The sequence below is a fragment of the Argentina silus genome, assembly GCF_951799395.1.
Source record: "Argentina silus genome assembly, chromosome: 4".
In the NCBI taxonomy this organism is placed as follows: domain Eukaryota; kingdom Metazoa; phylum Chordata; class Actinopteri; order Argentiniformes; family Argentinidae; genus Argentina; species Argentina silus.
Genome location: NC_139658.1, coordinates 5,299,279 through 5,319,847, shown reverse-complemented (window position 1 = coordinate 5,319,847; position 20,569 = coordinate 5,299,279). Strand labels below are relative to the sequence as shown.

The window sequence follows — 20,569 nt, the reverse complement described above, 5'->3', positions numbered from 1 at the left end:
ATGATGCTCTGTGGATGCAGAGCCAGGTGACACCATATTACACACACACCAAACCACAAACCTGTCTGTGTTTTTTCTGCAGTCATGTGTTACAAAAGAGGTAAATGGGAAGTATCGCTTAGCTAACTGGTGTAAGACTAGTTAACATCATCTACCTTTGGATAATTATTGTACATTTTCTCTCATGCCTCAACACGTGATACCATTCCATTCCATGCATTACAATGAGCCCATCCTCCACTGGCCTTTCTACCTCCACTGGCCTCTACTGGTTGAATGTATTCATTAGTTTATATTTTTGGGATTGGCTGTGATAAATGCCTTTTTTGTGTCTACTACGTGTCTACTTTTCATCCTGTACGGTGATTTGCGGTGTGTTGCAAGCAAGCAGGCTTCAAGGCCATGTGACATGTGCTTGACCTCATTAGTCTCTCTCAGTGCTGTGTGACAGTCGTTAGCTTGGAGATGAACGAGCACATCAAGCAGATCCATCTAACATCAAAAGAGTATCATTTAGCTTTTTTTTTATGTGAATGGCAGCTCTTCTTCCTAGAAAGGCAGTCTTGCGTGGGTGTGTGGGTAAGAGGTGTTTTGAATTAGCTTGCCAATAGAAGACTCATACACCACCTGGAGTTTATTTAATGAAAGCACAATCAGCCATAATTGGCAGAAAATTGTCAGGCAACAGCAAACACAGTCAGAGTGGTGAATGTGCAGTGTTGATCGCACACACAGACAGCTAGGAGATGAGTAGCCCTTCTAGATATCTGACACAACCAAACACAAATGGAAACATGTAAACATCTATGTACTGTATCACCAAATGAGTCCTATTTGTTACTGCTTAACACTAGAGACCATTACAGACCATTTTACCCTGTACAGTACATATAGTATCTATAGTCTAATTATGAGCACAAATATTTATACTTGTACACAGATTGTTCACAGTTTAGATTGATCAAACATGGGGAACAGGGCTGTCAGAAACATGCTAATTTCATTTCGTCATTTCAACCCCAGCTCTTTCACAATCCTGAAATGTGGACATCACATTTCATTTTCCCATGAATGTGGTGCCTACCTGCTTTTGTGAGGGCGAGGAAGGACCTTGACAGCTGCTGAGCTTCACATTGACAACAGCCTGCCAGCAAATAGAATGAGCTTTTTGTTTACATTATATTGAGCTCTCGACCCACTGTTGATGCATGAATCACATAAAGACAGACAGTTTCAGCTCTGAGCCGTGGGAGTTGTCATCACTATGGGATACTTGGATCACAGGAATCCAGTCAGGGGCTGAGAAGAACTCCAACAGAGAACAGCAAGCATTTTGCAGCTTCTTGTGAAAAGGAACTTTATTCACAAAGGACAGTTTCTTCCCAAAAATAAGGCAGTTCGTTAAAAAGGGAGCATGTCACTTTGCACTTTTCTGTACTCTCTGGCTGCACTGAAAATTAGAAAACGTACATATGATATGTTTTCTAATAGCGGCAATTGTGTGCATATCCTTGCAAACAAACAAAATGGACAAAATAGTATGTAAAGGCCAGTGCTTGACCTGAACACAAGATTTTAGAAAGCACTTGGTTTGGACCAAAACAGCGCTCTTCACTGAACGTTCTTTATCGTGCGATGTCATTCCTTGATCGCTACCATTTCATCATGGCCATTTAGCACTATTTTCAAGCTCAAATCTACATACTGGACCTTTAAACCATACTGTATTTGGACTCTTCTTCATATTATGACACCTCTCCAAATAGAAATTAATAGGCTACCAAATGAATACTTTCTTCTTGTGGAGAATGAAGCGGGATTTAGTGTAACATCACTGGCTGGTTGAAAAACCCTGGTTTTCTCACGCTCAGCTGCTGTGATCATGAATATTTACCCGCATGGATGAACTCTCTCAGGCTGAAATTATTCCCCAATCTCAAGTGGCTGCTGATTAAATTACCTGCGCTGGGGCATCAAATTGAGGCGAGAGAGAGCACATCAAAATGAACCTCTTCCCCCCACAACAACCAATCACAACCCACAGCCCCTCTGACTGACAGAGAGAGTACACAGTACTTAGCTCTGGGCTATCTCTCTCTACTGGTGCTGGACCAGGCTCTGCCTTTGTTGAATTCCTCTTTAATTTGCCTCGTCAGCAACTGTTAGCTGGGAAATTAGGCCTGAGCGCTTCCTGGTCCAGCCTGTAGCTGATATGATTCTGTAATGGAGCCGCTTCACTGCACACATGATGGGGAGAGGATGAACGTGTTTCCTGTGCCTGCTGTCCGGCCACGGCTCCGTGAATAAGCTGTGGCGCTGCTGAAGCATGCGGCCATGCTTGAATGCACCAGCATGCTATGGATTCTGCACAATGTGCATCCGAGACTGGAAGGGGAAGGGCTCGTCCTGTGTATAGAGAAGGTACAGTCTAAACTAGCCACGAGGGCTAGCTTGGGAAGAGCACAAGGTGGCAGCTTCCTAATTAGCATGCCCTGCATAGCTTGCTTCTCTCACAATAGGGGCCTGCTCACGCACGCACGCACGCACGCACGCACGCACGCACGCACGCACGCACGCACGCACGCACACTTACTCCCACATGGTGAGTCTATAAATAGACCAGCAGCCGCCACCTTCCAGGTCCCATCCCTTCCAGAACCAGCCCCTCCTGTCCAGTATCTCTCCCCCCAAAAACATGGCGCTCTCTCTCTCTCTCTCTCTCTCTCTCCCAAGCCACCACTGGTCTGTTTCTCTGTGTCTCTCCCTCCTTCCCTCCAGCCACCACTGGTCTGTTTCTCTCCCTTTCTCCCTCTCTCCCTCTCTCTCTCCAGCCACCAGTGGTCTGTTAATACTCTGTCCTCCTGGGAAGCTGTCATCAGCTGTGCTGCTAACTACACCAAGCCTGCCTTTGTCCCATCACCCCCCTGACCTGCTGTCAGTTCAGCTAACATTGAGGGAACGTCACCTCTGTGTTAGCTGTAGTGGTGCTGTCAGTTCCAGTATCGCTGAGGGAACCTTACCTTTTAGCTAGGCTGGAGCTGTATGAGCGTGTCTGTCCACCTGTGTCGTTCTGGTGGGCCTGTGACAGCAGTGACCTTTAGGTGGGCTGATTAGATTGAGGGGGCTGGGGTGCTCTACGGAGGGTAGCAGCTCGCCCCCATAGACACGTCCCACCTCCCCCCAAGGTTCAGACCACCTTCGTGACTCACTGCTCGCAGAGGGATGATGGTGTAATGGAAGTAACTGACCCCTACCCCTGCCTGCTCCACCCCTGCTTGCTCCATCACATCCTCCGCAATCACTGCTCTGGGTGTGTGTGTGTGTGTGTGTGTGTGTGTGTGTGTTGCCTCTGACTACCAAACAAGAAAATGCACTGGACCGCTTAATAATACATGTATGTTTTTAACTAAATAGGAAAAAATATATAACATGAATATTTTACTCTACATGAATTCCATCTTAATGCATGTCTTGTATCTCTGGTGGATTTCTCAAGAACAGATACAGTATATCCAAGAATGCAGCGTTAGACAAGGACATCACAAGCAGAGCAGCTGGTTTTCCAGACGTGGCCCGATGAAAGCTCTGCTTGGATTGCACGAGTCAGAGGTCGCTTGCACATCAGTCCCGCAGTGCCCAGAGCTATGCACGCTTGATGGGCAGCACAGGATGGCTGGCATCAAGAGAAACACTGCATCCAAGCACAGCTCAGAGAGCAATGCAATCAGTACCAGTGCACTCCCTTCCTTCATCCATGGCTCTGGATAAATCCGGTTTCCTTTCCACACCTGAATTATAGAAATGTATTTAATCCTAATAATACTGTAGCAGGAAGGAAGGAAGGAAGGAAGGAAGGAAGGAAGGAAGGAAGGAAGGAAGGAAGCACCTCTCTGCTGAGGTGTCATTGTGAAGCTAGGCTGCTTAGTGTTGTACTGACTGTACTCTATGTGCCGAGCTGCTGTGAAGCCCTGAGAGGCTGAAGCTCTGACAGTGCAGACATTCTGCTGCAGCTGGTGGCAAAGTCTGATTATGTGCTCTACTAACCAGGAACTCTGAGAGACGCAGCAGGAGCAGGGTGGCTGCACAGTGGCCCCACACACAAAACATACAGTTCTTCACAGTTCACATTGACATTCTGCCATTATAGATGTCCTCATCATGCTAATGTCATCTGTTTGGGAATGAGGGGTACAGAAAAGACGGTCTGGCTGATACTGGCAAGTTCCAACAAACTGGAGATTCACATAGACACCATACACTATAGACTAGTAAGACATACTGACACGTACTGATGTATATCCCCATTTTTTGTTCCGCCAGTTACTGCTCATAAGTATGAAGCTGTTCAGATCAATACAGATCAGAAAAAACAACAACATCAACTTCCATTTATTTTTAGGCTACTGTAGAGTTATATTTGTCTCCAGCATGTCTCCTTATCATAGGCAGCATCAACAAACACCCATATTCAGTGCAATATGTGCATTTATCAGACTGTTCCCCTATTTAAATCAATACATGATAGTATGCGTTCCCAACTGCATGCGTTCCCAACTGTTGACGCATATAGCTAAACTGGCAGGTGAATATAGCTATACTGGCAGGTGAATATAGCTACTGTATAGTATATTGGCAGATGCAATTTTAAGTTAATAAAGATTAACTTATTTACTAATGTAGTGTATCTTATATGTGTCAACCAGGACACGGAGGAGACAATTTTGGAAGACTGTGTTGGAATTAATATCCAGAGTATACACGCCATTGAGCATCTCTAGTGACAGAATTGTGATGTAATGCCAAAACATGTAAAGCACCTTCAGCCGACTTCACTGTTCAGACCTCACCCGGAGAGTGCTTGCATTTCTGTCCTTTTTCTTTTTTCAATCTGAAGACTGCGCCACGCTAGATACTTGATTATTAAAGTGAAATCCATCAGGGTAGATGGATTAGAGCTCTCCTGCTTCTCTTCCCCCCCCCCCCCCACCCTCTGCCTGCCAACCCCTTCCACTGTCTTTCCACTCAGGACAGTCTGAAAACAGTACAGTAGCTTTCACTTAGTCCTCCCTCCACTGCAGCTGGAATGGCCACACAGCAGTTGCAGCTCATTCTCTCTTAAAGGGGATTGCTGGAAGGGGCAGGGAATCAATACAGTAAAGCCTCAGAGACAGGACCTCTTAATGTAATAGGAGTGGGTGAAATACGGTCAGGCAGTGAGAGGTCAGCTCTGGCGCATATCCTAGCAGCAGGAGGCGAGGAGATTCTAGAGCTCTGTATCAGACGTAGGCAGCACAGGGTGCTCAGCAGGAGTGGCCATGGTGGAGCTTCTCCTGTTATGGATGGATGATTTCCTCTCTGTCGGGGTCAGAGACCCAACGTTACGCACAATCATGCAACACCACCCATGGATGTTCTGTAATATGGCAGACATGTGACTATAAAAACAACATAAGAAAGGGGACGTTTCATTATAGCCCTCTCCCACACCCCCATGACAGCATCTCCCACCATGTGAAAACTGGGCTGGCCCTGTTTGTCCTTATTGCCTTTTGGGGATTTCCATTGGCCCCTTTACACTGTGCAGTACGGTTGTCCCCTCAGGATGTAGCTGTGGGTGCAGATGTGGCCTCAGTCAGGCGGCAATAGTCAGGGTCATTAAAGGGGGTGGTGTTGAGTCACAACATTAATGTCCCTGAGAGAGAGAGAGAGAGAGAGAGAGAGAGAGAGAGAGAGAGAGAGAGAGAGAGAGAGAGAGAGAGAGAGAGAGAGACACATCCACAAGGACAGCCAGTGTTTTCTTTGTTATTTCCTTTATTAGTCTATTCCCAGTTGTTTTACCTGTATATCCTATGATTGTTTGTGATGCTTTGGCAATGTAAACATTTGTTTATTCATGCCAATAAAATGTTGCCAATTGAATTGAATTGAATTGAGAGAGAGACAGAGAGAGAGGGAGATGGAGAGAGCCTTCTCTTCTCTTTTCCTGTGTCAGCTAATATAATCTTTCCATTCATTATTGATGTGAGAGAGCCTGTGCCTTTCTGTGCTTTTTATTTCTTCTGGGCAAAAACTAGGCTAACAGATGTCAGGCTTCTCTGCCCTCATTCAGACAAACAGTATAACCCAGCTCCCAAGCTGGAATAAAGAGGGTTTATCATAAGATTCGATATCTGGCCTTGAAACAATAGAGAACTACATCTCTGTAGAGAACTACAAATGTTATTTTATTTAATTTTAATGAATTGCGATAGTTGATTGTGTTTGTGCAGACAATGTTATCTCTGTTAGTGCTTACTGCATACCTCTGCCAGTTGTCACCCTGTGACTAAACAAGCCTCACAAATGGCTCAGTAAAAAAATCTCCAATTAAGAATTCTCTATTTAGGTAACAAGGCCAAAGCAACATAACGCCACTTTGTCCATAATCTTTTAATTTGGGTTTATTCAGGTATACTGTGAGTAATTCGAACTATGTTTACAGCTGGTAGGAGCAATTAGGAGTTTTAATACCCTTAATGTCCAATGCAATGCCAGATCTTAGTCACCACCATCAACCATAACTTGTCAGATTGATATGAGCCTGCAGTCGTTGGTTTATTCTGTTAGCCCAAGGCTAATGTATTTGAGATTTAGTCAGAACACTATGTCCCTCTCTTGTGGTTGCAGCAATGGTTGACTCCCTTCATGCAACAGAGTTAGATCATAGACCTGGGGTTTACCACAACCCCTCAGCATCACACTCTATAGCAATCCGCCATGGCAACAGGGATAGAGAGGAGTGACATAATGCGCCTGTTTTGTCAACAGGGCAATTTAATTGTCTTCACTAAAAGAGAGCTCTACCTGTTCGCCCTCTGCCCATGTTTACTGTCTCTGGAGTGGAGCAGCAGTGTTCAGTAGCTCTGCCCCTGTAGATTAGTGGCATTGGAGTTTGTTTTCTGCCCCCAGTGGAGGTTCAGTGTCGCTGCAGGATTGTGGTTTTACTCTGGGGCAGTGTGGTCTGTAGCTCTTTAGGGCTGTGTGGGTTGGAATGAGTTTGTGTGACAGGACTGGAAGTGACTGCTGCATGGCTAACCTGGCCCTTGGTACTGCGGGCTCTGTGGGGGTGTAAGGGTAGGCATGTCACAATGCCATAACATGGCCGTGTAGCTATGATGGAACTCCTAGAAACCAATAGGAGAAATGTGGATATGGGAATGAGAGAGAGAATTCTTTATACTGTTTGTTTATCTGTAGGGGACATAAAGGGGAGTATATACTGTATGGACAGAGAGAGAGATGCTTGTCTTGGGTATAAACTTATAGGATGAGGACATCTGTTCATCTGTTGGTCAATGTTGAGGCACTTCCCCAATGCCTCAAGCTGTCTGGTAGGACATCACACAGCTCTTAACTCCTCTGTTTTATTCTCTCTCAACCAACAAATCAAAGTAATGGTGGCCCACACTCTGGAAAGAATATTGTTAACATACATCTTTTTTTTTCAATATAATTTTCAGAGTGTTATCCATTATTCTGATTTGGTCTCTCTGTCAACACAGTATGTCAAGTACTGCAAGAATCCTATTACGGATCCTGGAATGGGAATGGGTGCGACCTCTAACCCTCTGGCCTCTGGCTTTGTAAGGGAGTCTGTTGAACCATAATGGAGGCTGTATTGATTCTCCCACAGAGCTGTCCTTGGCTCATTCCTCTGTGTCCTCTGTGTTTCTCTCCAGCTGGACAACCTAGATGAGCAGGCTGCTCAGATCAGACGAGAGCTGGATGGACGTTTGCAGATGGCTGATCACATTGCAAGGGTGAGTCTGACACTACTTGGGTTGACAAAATAGAACATCTTCAGAGAAACTCTTAGAGCCTCAGTTACACAACACTTCTGATATTCTAGAAACAGATTTACAAAAAAAATAAAGTCTATTTGTCATGAACACTTAGTTTTATCTCAACTTATATCACCATGAAATGCTTCCTATACTGTAAATACATAATCTACAAACCAATGCAAAACATTAAATATCCTCTTTAGTATCCATATGCATATCCATATTTTGAACAAATAGGCAATATAATAAAAGCACTCAAATAATATGTACCAAAGTGTCATAAAAATTGCTTGACCAAGAGAGATTTGAATTGTGGCCTTTAATGGGTCTTTACTTGGTTTTCTTCACTTTACTCTTCTGCAGGGTGGTAAGTTCCCCAAGTTTGTGTCCAAAGAGATGGAGGCCATGTACATCGAGGAGCTCAAGTCCTCTGTGAACCAGCTGATGGCCAACCTAGAGAGCATGCCCGTATCCAAGGGGGGCGAGTTCAAACTGCAGAAGCTCAAGAGAGGACACAACACCTCCATCATAGACATGGGCCAGGAGGACGAGAACACACTGTCCAAGTCTGACGTGGTGCTCTCCTTCACCCTGGAGGTACTGTGCCATATATGCCTATATCTGTAGCAGGCTATGCAAGGCTCTGGGACAATCATAACAGAATGAATGACATAGGGGCAGTTTTCAATACACAGATTACGCCTAGAGTAAAGACCATCTTCAATGGAGATTCTGTAGTTCAGGACTAATCTTAATCTGTTAGGGAAACTACCCAGTAATATTTATGGCAAATTGCATGCTGTATGTTCTGTAGGCATTTTGGCAGAACATTTAAACATTTTTCTTTCAAATATTTGTATAGCCTTTTTTCCAATGTAATTTTCCACAGAATCATCACATTAAAGGTGCCAGACATGAGCCTTATAAATATGCAACAGTGCCCTACATTGCCTGTGCACAACCACCTCCGTTGCATAAATCAAGTTTGTCATCAACTACATCTCTAAGTATAGAAACAGAAAGGGTCTTGTTATCCTGAGACACTAAGAGCAGGTCTGAGATGATCTGACAGACAGACCTTTCACCTGTGCATTATGAAGACTATGACTCATAGTCATTAGCAGCCTATTGAGTTGTTATTCACCGCAGGCAGGAGAAATGTTGCTTGACATGGTTTAACACTATTTCTGTTCATGTGGTGACAGTATGGGCTCCTTTGGAAAACTGCAGCTAACTGGAATTTCATGTAATATTTATTTAAGCTTATTTTCATTGTTTGTGTATGTATAAATTTGTAATGCTAGTCCAGTATAGACTGCTAATAGATAACTGGGAAAAAAGCGTACACAGTTGAATTGATGAGCACAGGATTTAAGATATGGAGTTAGTTATCCCACAAACCCTGGAATAATAAGATTCCTAAACTTCAACCAGAAGAGACGCATCCCCTGCCCACAACTGACTCACTATTAGATTTCCAGCCCCTGGTTTGGTATTTAATCAGGTGGGATGGTGAGGAGGTAGGTAATTCATAAAGTAGTGAAATAATACTCTCATAACACTATGATGAACGATCCTAGAGAATACAGTTTACCCAGAAGAACTGTTTTCCTCTCTTGTAGTCTGGAGCATAATTCAACCATGTGCATCTTAATACATCTCCCAGCTCTTGATTGTGGAGTAGTGTCGATGCAGTGATTATGGTGGCAGGGAAACCACTGGTTTATAGATTTGAGAGGCAGGCCTGATTTCTGGCTCAGTAAGGAATTTTCGGGTCTTCCCTGGATCAGGAAGGGGGTTAGTGTTGTATACAGTATATGGACTGTGTTAACAGGGTGAGTGCTATTTTCATGGGTGTTGTTTGTGTTGTGATCCCCAGGTCGTGATCATGGAGGTGGTGGGGCTGAAGTCTCTCGCTCCCAACAGGATTGTGTACTGCACCATGGAGGTGGAGGGAGGGGAGAAACTCCAGACAGACCAAGCTGAGGCCTCCAAGCCAACGTAAGGGCTTGCTCTCTCTCTCTCTCTCTGTCTGTCTCTCTCTCTCTCTCTCTCTCTCTCTCTCTCTCTCTCCCTCTCTCTCTCTCTCTCTCTCCCTCTCTCTCTCTCTCTCTCTCTCTCTCTCTCTCTCTACTCCACCACAGACACAGTCAACAGTGCCTTTTTTTAACATCCGATGAATCATTCATGATTCACTTCTGAGCCCATGGACTGCTCCTGACTCAACTGCTGAAAGGTGAAATCCTCCATTTGGAACTTTTGGTCCTTATAGGAGGCAGAGTGAGGTCTCAGAAGATGAGTGAGTCCATAGAAGACCTGCAAAAAAAAACTAATTTCTCTGAACCTCATTTCTTACTCTGCCTGTCTGTCCTCCTAGAGATGAATAAGATAGAGAGAGAGAGAGAGAGAGAGAGAGCGAGAAAGAGAGACAGAGAGAGAGAGACAAAGAGAGAGAGAGACAGCAGCCACACCTCTCTGGTCGATCCTTGGATGGGGGCACCAAAACAGGTTGCTGGAAGTGATGGTGGTGGTGGCCCTGCTCCCTCTAGTCTTGCAAAGCATTGGGGTCCCAAGACATTAAACCGAGGTCCCAACTCCCGAGTCGTTAAAGATCCCATGGCACTTATTGCAGGAGCAGGTGTGTTATCACTGGTGTCCTGGCTAAATTCCCAATCTGGCCCTCGTTTTATCATAGCAACCTAATCATCCCCTGTTTTCAATTGGCTCATACATCTCTTCTCTCCCCTGCAACTATTCCCCAGGTTGTTGCTGCTAATGAGAATATGTTCTCAGTCAACTTGCCTGGTAAAAAAAGGTGAAAATAAAATAAAAAAGAGAGAGAAGGGGAGAAGAGGACAGGGTTAGGGAGAGAAGGAGGGGAAATGGCTTCTGTGCTCTCTCTCTCTCTCTCTCCCTCTCTCTCTCTCTTTTTTTTCTCTTTCTCTCTCTCTGCAGCAAGGCGAGGAGATGCCGATTAGGACAAGGCTTGTCAATGGAGCAGGATAGAGTCCCCCTCCAGCATTCCTGGAAATTACGGGGATCACGTGCTACCCCCTGCTTACAAACCACACACACACACACACACACACACACACACACACACACACACACACACACACACACACACACACACACACACACACACACACACACATATATTATACACACACATACACACTACAACACACAAATTGATATGCACTTATGTTGCACATTGGTCACACATGCAGTTATATTTTGCATGAAACAATCCTCCACAAACATGCACACAAAACTCAATCCATTACACCATGCTTGGATTGGATTGACTAGGCATGTTGGTGACTCATACTGTACATAGAGTGCATGCATACTGTGTATCCAAGCATACAGTGTATAGACATACTGTAGAGTAAACAGTCCATCAGTGGAGGCTGACGGAGGTAGAATTCGGAGGACTGGATCATTGTAAAGCATGGAATGGAATGAGCCTGTCCTCCGATTTCTGCCTCCACCAGCCTCCCTTGCAGTGTATCCACTGCACAAACACATCAGTTACTCACATCTGAAGAGCCATGCACACATACAGTATGCAAGGTCAAATAGACACCACACAATAATGACATTACTGAGTGATTCATAAGTGATGGGTTGAAAGGTCTACAAGGTCACCTTCATACCATTAAAATGGCTACATTCGTAGCAGCCACACCCGACCAGCAGCCTGCCCCCTTCACACACTTTCACCCTGTTCCCTCGGTATTGACTATAGGGTTAATATTCCAGTCCTTGAACTGAGAGGTTAGATTAACAACATATTGATTTTGCAGGAAAAAATGATCCAAAATGAATCTGTAAAGCCGTGTTCTCTATAATACAGGTACCACGTACCCTGCAACCTGCTCTATTTGTTGTTGGCCTCCTTCAGTGCCCCCCCTGGTGGTGTTGAATGGTAACATCAGGGAGGAGGAGCGAGTGACGTTAAAGCACCGTGTCTCCTTTCCCCTATCCCCACCTATCCCCTTTCTGTGTCTGAATTTGTCACATCATCACTCTGATATGCAGCTCATGTACTATAGAGGCTCATTACCAGCAGGACGACAAATCGTACACACGCTTAAGCGGGAACACACACACACACACACACACACACACACACACACACACACACACACACACTGCTGGCTCTTAAAACGTACTGCTCATCTCCACAGCAGTTAATGATATGATATATACATGTAGAAATATGTATGTACCTATCTCTTTGCATACGGTATGAGAGAGTGTTTGTGAATGCTGATATGTGTGTATGTGTTTGTGTGTGTTTGTGTGTGTTTGTCCTAAGTGTCTATGTATGACTGAATGTGCTACCTCAGGGTAGTGCACCAGGCTCCCACTCAGTCTCACTCCGTCTCCTCTCTATAATAAATTGAAATGTTGCTGCTGCAGAATGTGTAGGACTAGACAATACATTTCACCTCACCTCCTCCTCCCTGTAGCACACTGCAGGTTCAGCCACAAATAAAGTGTCAGCTGCTATTCTGAGGCTGTGTCATAACTGAGCAGTAAATTGGTTACATGGCCACGGCTTATTGTTTTTTTCCCCCACTTCGATATGGATGAGGCTTTTTTTCCCAACAACCACATCTCACTCCTTCAGAATCAGAGGTCTTGTTTATCGACCTTTGAGAAAGGGAGAGTGAGAAAGGCAGTGAGATGGAGGATGGGAGAAAACAAGACCGATAAAGACAAAGATAAACAGGAAAAAGAAGGACCAGTTACTATGATGGATTTTGGTTCTATGAATGGTGGAGACACTGTCATCTTTGAGAGCTCTGTCTGTTTTGTCAGGTTGCAGTGGAGGTCACATTCTAAAGTGTCTAATGGTTTGTCTTTCAGCTGGGGGACCCAAGGAGACTTCACTACCACACATCCTCTCCCTGCCGTCAAGGTCAAATTTTTTACAGAAAGCACAGGAGTGCTGGCACTGGAGGACAAAGAGCTGGGCAGGGTAACAGACACCCTCTCCCCCTCTCTGTCTCTCTCTCTCTCTCTCTCTATATATATATATATTTCTCTCTCTCTCTCTCTCTCTCTCTCTCTCTCTCTTTCTCTCTCTCTAGCTCTTGCTCCCCCCTGTTCTTTCCATCTCTCCCTCTCTCAGAATACCTGCACATTTGTTTCCAAACTACTTTTGCCTCTTTTCCTCTTCCTCTCCCTTTATAAGAGACCCAACAGATGTACACACACTTAACCATGTAGCAGTACACATGCACATCCTGTTGTATTATTTCCTCAACCTTTACATTTGTAAAGTCAATACATTTCTCTCATTGTTTAAAAGGAAGTTCATACGTCGCATATACTGAACTGTGATGAGTAGCCCCTCCCCCTTCTTAGTTGGGTCCTGTCCGAAAGAGACAATCTGTCCGTTTATCCATCACAAACACCACACTCCTACACAGTCCTCATTATACACTACAAACTATTCTATTTACAGGTATTTACAAGTCCTGGGCCCTGAGCTTTACACCCTACAAAGAGTGAGCTTCAAAGTACAATATTTTCATTCATTGCACATTTCATTCACATTTCAACATAATCAGTGTGGGTCAGGGAAAGCTTGTGTCATTAGTTATTCCTAAGTTAGCGTGATGTGTGTTTACAGTAGCTACTAGCTACAGACACTCCTGGTGCTCAGGTCCATTCTGTCCTTTGTTTGAAATCCTGTTGAGTCTTGGTTCAGTTAAATTCCCCTGTCATTGACTGGCCTTCTCTAAGCTGATTTAAACAACATGGCGATATGCAGGTCTACTTTAACCTCATTCAAAGTCCTAGTGGGTTGGCTTTCTAGTGTCATTTAAACATCCTGCTTATACAGTGGGTGGGCTGAGTCAGGCATGGTTTTATCTCCCCACTGAATCACACATCCACCATGCCCTCGTTTACTCTCTGCTGCTCTCCTTTGGTGTAGAAACCCATCCATCTAGTGACGGCGGGCTGACAGTTGGTTATCAGAGGGGCCGTGGCTGATTTGTTCAGGTCTGTGTCGCGGAGGGAAAGGCTGTAAGACGTCACCTTGTGGTAGTGACCTTGGTTGTGACAGGGCTCTTTGATCTCCTGCTGCAGCGGCGCAGGCAGCCGGGCGGGCTTCCTCAAAGCTCTTTAACTCAGCAAAGAGAGATTAGGCCCTCCTCTTCAGGGAGTCAGAGCAAGCTGAGTGGAGCTCACCTCCTCTATGCTACCTCGTCTAGCCTTGCCTCGCTCTCCTCCTCTGATGATGCTGCACAGAGACCCAGCCACAGGCTCAAACGTGACATGCACACAGCACAGGGGCCTGCCAGCGCACGATTACGGTTTCATAGAACCTTGTGAAAGTTAATTGAATGTTTAAAATCCTCGAAAATGCTGACTCGTAGTGCTGGAATCTGCTCTGATCCAGACCAAAGATCTTTCAAATACACCTTGCAGACATGTATGCTTTGGGTACACATGCATATACTTCACAGAGGTTGTGATAGTATCCGACAACTGCTGAATCCAGTTGATTGCTTTACTGTGGCCTTGTGTTTGGTTTGTGTCCAGGTTGTCCTCCACCCGACCCCTAACAGCCCTAAGCAGTCAGAGCTCCATAAGATGGCCCTGACCAAGGCCTGTCCCGACCACGATCTGAAGATCAAACTGGCCATCCGCATGGATAAACCTCAGAACATGAAACACTCTGGGTAAGAAAAATGCTGTCTCATTATGCTTGAGGAGCACTACAACAACCTTTCTATGTTGGGCCTTATGTTCCCATCTATTTCTTATAGAACTCCAGCCTTCTCAGCTCCTTGGCCTAATTTCTAGTCACGTACAGTGAAAATATTGTGAATGGTACTACTCCACCTGGTGGATACTAGTGGGTAGTTTAAGCTATTCATCTCAAAAACTTCCTCATGAAATGCTTTTGATACCTTGCTATGAATTGAGTAACGCTGTTGCAGTTATAACAACAGCATAAACAGTATTCATCATACATAAAATGCAATAACTTTAAACATGATTGATTTCGGCAGGTATTTGTGGGCTTTTGGCAAAAATGTGTGGAAGCGCTGGAAGAAGAGGTTCTTTGTTCTGGTGCAGGTGGGTAAAGAGTCAAGCTTCACTGCAATAACACAATAATGCAATAAGTACATTAATACATCTACATCACAAGACCAAGTGCTTTTTACCCACTGCAATATTGATTGCATATCCTCTTTGCTTTAGGTGAGCCAGTACACCTTTGCCATGTGCAGCTACAGAGAGAAGAAGTCTGAGCCACAGGAGCTTCTACAGCTCGATGGGTACACTGTGGATTACACCGACCCCCAGCCAGGTAGATATCTGTCTCTCTGTCTCTCTGTCTCTGTCTCTGTCTCTGTCTCTGTCTCTGTCTCTGTCTCTGTCTCTTTTTTTCTCTTTCTCTTTCTCTTTCTCTCTCTTCCCCCCCCCCCCCTCTCTCTCTCTCTCTCTCTCTCTCTCTCTCTCTCTCTCTCTCTCTCTCTCTTTGTCTCTTAGCACACACACACACACACACACACACACACACACACACACACACACACACACACACACACACACACACACACACACACAATGATTTCCACTAGTGATATCTCAACCTAACCTATGACCTACTGTAGGTCTGGATGGTGGCAGGGCTTTCTTCAATGCCGTGAAGGAGGGCGACACTGTGGTCTTTGCCAGTGATGACGAGCAGGACCGCATCCTGTGGGTCCAGGCCATGTACCGAGCCACAGGCCAGTCCCACAAGCCCGTCCCGCCCACTCAGGTCCAGAAACTCAACTCCAAGGGGGGTGCCGCAGCACAAATGGACGCTCCCATTTCCCAGTTCTGTAAGTAAACCAATGCACAACCTCATCAGCAAAACAGAAGTCAGGTTTCATCCCAAAACCAGTAACAGCTCTCACCCATAAACGTCTCACGCCATGCGTCCCGCAGTGCAGCAGCCACATACTGTACACATTTGCTGTTAGAACTAACACACAAGCATACACGCACACCCTCACGTTATCACACAGGTCTCCCCAGCATCCAAATGGGCCTCCACTCATTGTCACCACTCACACATGTGTTTAAAGGTGCAATTCCCATACTTCTCTCCTCCATCGATCTACTCAATGAGTTGATCTGCTCTCTAAACATCCACCAAGCTGAACAATAAGAGAGAAAGAACAAAGGCCAATGACATAGGTCAAACCACTACTCACGTTAATAAAGCCAAGAAACGAACATTTTAATCTGCTAGTGTTGATTTTAATCTTCTGAAAACTATTTTGAATTAACAGTGTTATCTTAGTAAAACTAATTTGGTATCAGGGAGGTTTACCCTCAGGCCTGTGTAATGTTGTTATGTCGGCAACAACTGTGCACAGCAGTGGTCAGCTCTCATAGGTTCACACGTCACTGCGCCCGTCCAATCACTGCTCAGTCAGACTTTCTTTGTAGTGTTAACTCCTCTGTCACTTTACTTGCACCTTTAAGCAGCCCACTGGTCAGGTAGCAAAGTGAAGGTAAGACTGTCTATAGTAGTGTGGCATCTGTACCACATCCTGATTCCTGTTGTAACCGTCTCTTTTGTGTCCCCCTCCATTAAAGAAACCAACTTAGATTTTGGAATCACAATTGAATGGTGAAATTGGATAACAACAGGCTGCTGTTTTTCTTCAGATGTAATGATACTGTACACTTCAATTGGCTTTTGACATGATAAACCCAGTTTGCTTTGTCTCAGCATTGAAGCTTAAACAGATTAATCTTTTGTCAGTAGTACACTTTAGTACATTTACTGTATTTACGTATTGTGTCAAAGCCTACAGTATGAACCCAGAGGACATTTACAACACTAAAGAACACTCCACAATAATAGATCCTGCTATTCAAAACAAAACATATGTCTTTTGGTGTGCATCTTTCAACTCTTTAAGTTAAAAAAACCTTTTACCTTAATGACTATTTTAATGTTCCAAACTTTTGTTAAATGGGTTGTAGACGTTTTTTTCCTCCTAATATTAACTACAAGCTCAACTATTACATCCGCATAGGTTTAACCCAGGGATTGCGCTATTCAGATAATAGGAAAATAAAGAAGTTTAATGTTTATACTGTAGATAATTTATGTGTTTTAATTCATCATATTCCAACTCTACCACATTGTAATATGAGATAGAATCTACAACATGAACATAAATTCTCTGTTGTTTCTCCATTGATTTCTTTGTCCAGTATGTGATCGTTCTTGTGGTTAGTTAACTCCTCTAAGACCAGCTGATGCCATTCAAAGCCTCCTCACAGTGGCACAGACCTCCTCCCCCCTCTCCTCTCTGAAACATTGTGGCACACCAAGCATACATGTTTCACCCCCTGGTGGTCTTGAATGGCACAGGGACCATAACATACATAGCCCTTGGAACTCTGCTGCAGATGATTTGTCTGATTCTAGAATGCTATGAAGGTTCTGAGAGGTCCTGGAGCATAGTCATTGAGAAGATGAGTCTACTCTCTTCTCTGTTTACCCATACAGTCATGGAGAACCTGCTCTTAATTGGGTTAGCCTCCAGACTAAATACAGCGGTTATGATTGAGTGCTACTCTTGATTGAAAGTCATACAATAGATTAGACATACTTATACTGTAGGAAGTGTAGGCAAGAGATGTACATATTGGGCATCTTCCAATCCATTTAGATAATGTTATTACTTTTCACGTTTATCTTGTAACCTGTCAAGTGCCTTCATAGTTTCCCTCATAAGGACACTGGCATCAATTACACATAAAACTAGAACTGGATGTTTGCGTTGGGCTCCGGAGGTAAGTGTATATGCCAGTACACCTCTAATATTTGCTTTATACAGTAAAGCAAAATGAATCTAATAATTTGTTTATGAAAAAAACAATGTACTGTATACTGTTTGTTAGTGAGGCATTGTGAAATGAACGTGTAGTGAATAAACCACAGTAAAGGTCCAGAATCTAGACTAAATCAACTGCAGCAGAGTGATGAGAACCCTCTCTCTCTCTCTCTCTCTCTCTCTCTCTCTCTCTCTCTGTATCTACTGTATCTAAACCTTTCTCTTACTCACATACCCACACACTGTCACACCCCACTGCCCAAAAACTCATGTTGGTACAGGTTGTTGTTTTTTGAGTTGTGTTTTCTTCCTCATGCTTTGCTTGTACCCTTCTTTAGTATTGAAGCTGCTAGGCCAGGGTCTCTCGTGTTTGCTCTCCTCCAGCCCTGTTGCTAGTCTTTATGTTATTCTGGTTTGTCCCTTCTTACCCTGCTGTCTTCTAGCTGGACTCAAGGGTAAGTGCTTCCCTGTAGCCGGCACAGCTCAGATAATCCCCGCTGATTATCTGACAAATGCAACGTGCTTTCTCTCTCTTTCCCTCTCCTCCTCTCCAGTCTCGCTTCATGTCCTAGACATTAGTAGATAACGTATTTTATGTTTAATTCCCTCAATTTGAGGTTTCAAGTATAAGCTTCCATTCCTGCTAGTTTAGGATGCATGTATTTAATTCTTAGACTTATAATTTGGCTCCGTAATGATTAAAGTTAAAATTATAGTTCTTATGATTTTTGCATAATTGCCTTCTCTCCTTAATCGTATTGGTGTTTAAGACCCCTCAGAGTAAAGCAGTGAGATGGCGCAATGTGACATGCCATCAGAAAAACTGCCAAAATGGCTGCCTTAGGCACACACACAATCTAGTTATGAATCTATGAACATTTGTCTGGATGTATCGCTTGTAAACAAGCTTTCTTAGACAAAAAACATCCTGTCATTTGACATCACTGATAAACAAGACATTTCCCCATTATTTCCATTTTTCAAAGAGTAGAGTAGTCAGAAAGCTGTGACGATCATTTGACATTTGGGTGAGATTAGTTTTGACCCTTTTAGAGGGGTGATGTACAGTAATAAAACATGATATGGTTCATGCTTTACTACAGAGGGCTCAATTGCTTTAAGTTCTTTTCATTTGGCTTCTGTTCAAGAGAGTTGGCAAATATGTACGCGGAGTATTCGGAATGCCAATGACAAGGAGTAGCCAATACCACCCCTCCTTACCATACAATACTCCGGACTACCCCCCCCCCCCCAGTAGATGGGCCTGTAGATAGACGCTAGACGCGTTGGAGCACCTCTAGTAGGGAGAGATCTCATTTTGGTTTCTTTTGATTGCCCTTTGATTGCCTGAACAGGAGAACACCTGTGTCATGTGTCCATTCCGTTGATGGAATTACTGGAATTTTAATTTAATTTCCCCCATCTCCCAGAGAATGATACAGTTTTTGCCTCTGTCGGCTTCATGCTATTTACCCATGTACTTGCACCAAATTGTATTGCTACCCTGTTAGAGTACTCCGGTAGTGGTATGGCTGTTACTGTGCTCTGTAGAGATCATGAATACACTGCAACATACTCAAGTATTGTCAACTTGCAAATGTTAAGAGAAAAGGAATGCCAACAAAATGGAATCCAAAGTTGAAAATGGGTCTGCAGATGTGCATGACATTTGAAAGCACAATGAAAAGTCACACTGTTCTATAGTACAGCATGTGATGATATTATGTATGTCATTGAGTATTTACCTACAGTATTTGCCTATTTACATGGAAAACAATCAGTCTTTTTATTCATCTTGCCTTTAGATGATGACATCATCATCATCGATAAGAACTCACAAAATATGATAATGTTCCCCATAGTTCATTCAGTCTATTCCAAAATCAAACTACATTTCCTCATTTAAAACAAACAGAGTCCCCTGTCCCTTCACTTTCTCTACACATTTTGGGCATCTTGCTTCTGCCCCCTATTTCAAACTCTCTCTCACCCCCTCGTCTCGTCTCTGCCCAGGTAACTCCCCCAACTCTCCCACCCTGATATGGTCCTCTGTGTCCACCCTTTTCAAAAGACCACTTTCTCACCCCTCAGCTTTTCATCGCTGGCTCCCTCTTTAACTGTCTTTTTCTCACTTTTCTCTCTGACACCACTCAACCCTCTTTGGCCACTTATCCAACACTTTCCCTGCTACCACTACCATTCACTGCTCCTCCTCTACATATTGTACCAGTGTGTCCTCACACCCCTGTTTTTTGGCGTCTCTCACCCGACTCTTACCTCTCACCCCTCTCTGACTTCCCCTGTAACCCTTGCTGAATCCTCTCTCTTACCCGTAGCTCACCCCTCTCTTACCCCTCAACCCTTGAACATGTTGGTAGCATCTCTCTGCTTAGTTACCTGCAGGCATACATGGCCTGTTGGTCCACTCGTGTGGAGGATGAAAAAAACCGAATCTAATCTAATAGAACATTGTACGCCCCTTTACCAAGTACCAGTGACTGGGTATCACAGCCATGACTCCTTCCCTCTCTTCTCTTTTCTCTCTTTGATCATGACGCTGACAGATGTCAGTGCTGTAGACAGTTAGCTGTTCTTATAGTGCCCCAGCCCACACGTCCACATGCCCCCCCCCCCCCCCATCCTCATTCTTTTAGTATCGCACAGACATGACACCTGTCACTCACCCTGAGGACATGAACACCTCTCCTGTCCTTATTTGAATCCCTCTCATATACCGTTGTACATCATTTCACCAATAGTCTTAGAATTTACTGGGAATTATTTGTGGGTATGTCTCATTGAATCAAGTACTGGAAATAATGTGCTTTTATAGGATGAGGGTTCTCAATAATCGCCTTATTCCACCACTAT

The 20,569-nt window shown here is 44.2% G+C and overlaps 1 protein-coding gene across 5 annotated transcripts in view; it reads left to right on the top strand.

The window, feature by feature from the left end:
* Positions 1–20,569, top strand: part of cadpsb (Ca2+-dependent activator protein for secretion b) — a gene marked incomplete at its 5' end in the record, with an annotated part of 65,131 nt that overhangs the window by 23,581 nt on the left and 20,981 nt on the right. For all 5 annotated transcript variants that reach the window (XM_083668768.1, XM_083668767.1, XM_083668764.1 and 2 more), the window contains 8 exons: positions 7,719–7,799; positions 8,187–8,420; positions 9,703–9,824; positions 12,702–12,813; positions 14,388–14,527; positions 14,861–14,927; positions 15,054–15,162; positions 15,470–15,682. In XM_083668768.1, the coding sequence (XP_083524894.1) occupies positions 7,719–7,799; positions 8,187–8,420; positions 9,703–9,824; positions 12,702–12,813; positions 14,388–14,527; positions 14,861–14,927; positions 15,054–15,162; positions 15,470–15,682 (1,078 nt within the window). The remainder of the gene's footprint in view (positions 1–7,718; positions 7,800–8,186; positions 8,421–9,702; positions 9,825–12,701; positions 12,814–14,387; positions 14,528–14,860; positions 14,928–15,053; positions 15,163–15,469; positions 15,683–20,569) is intronic.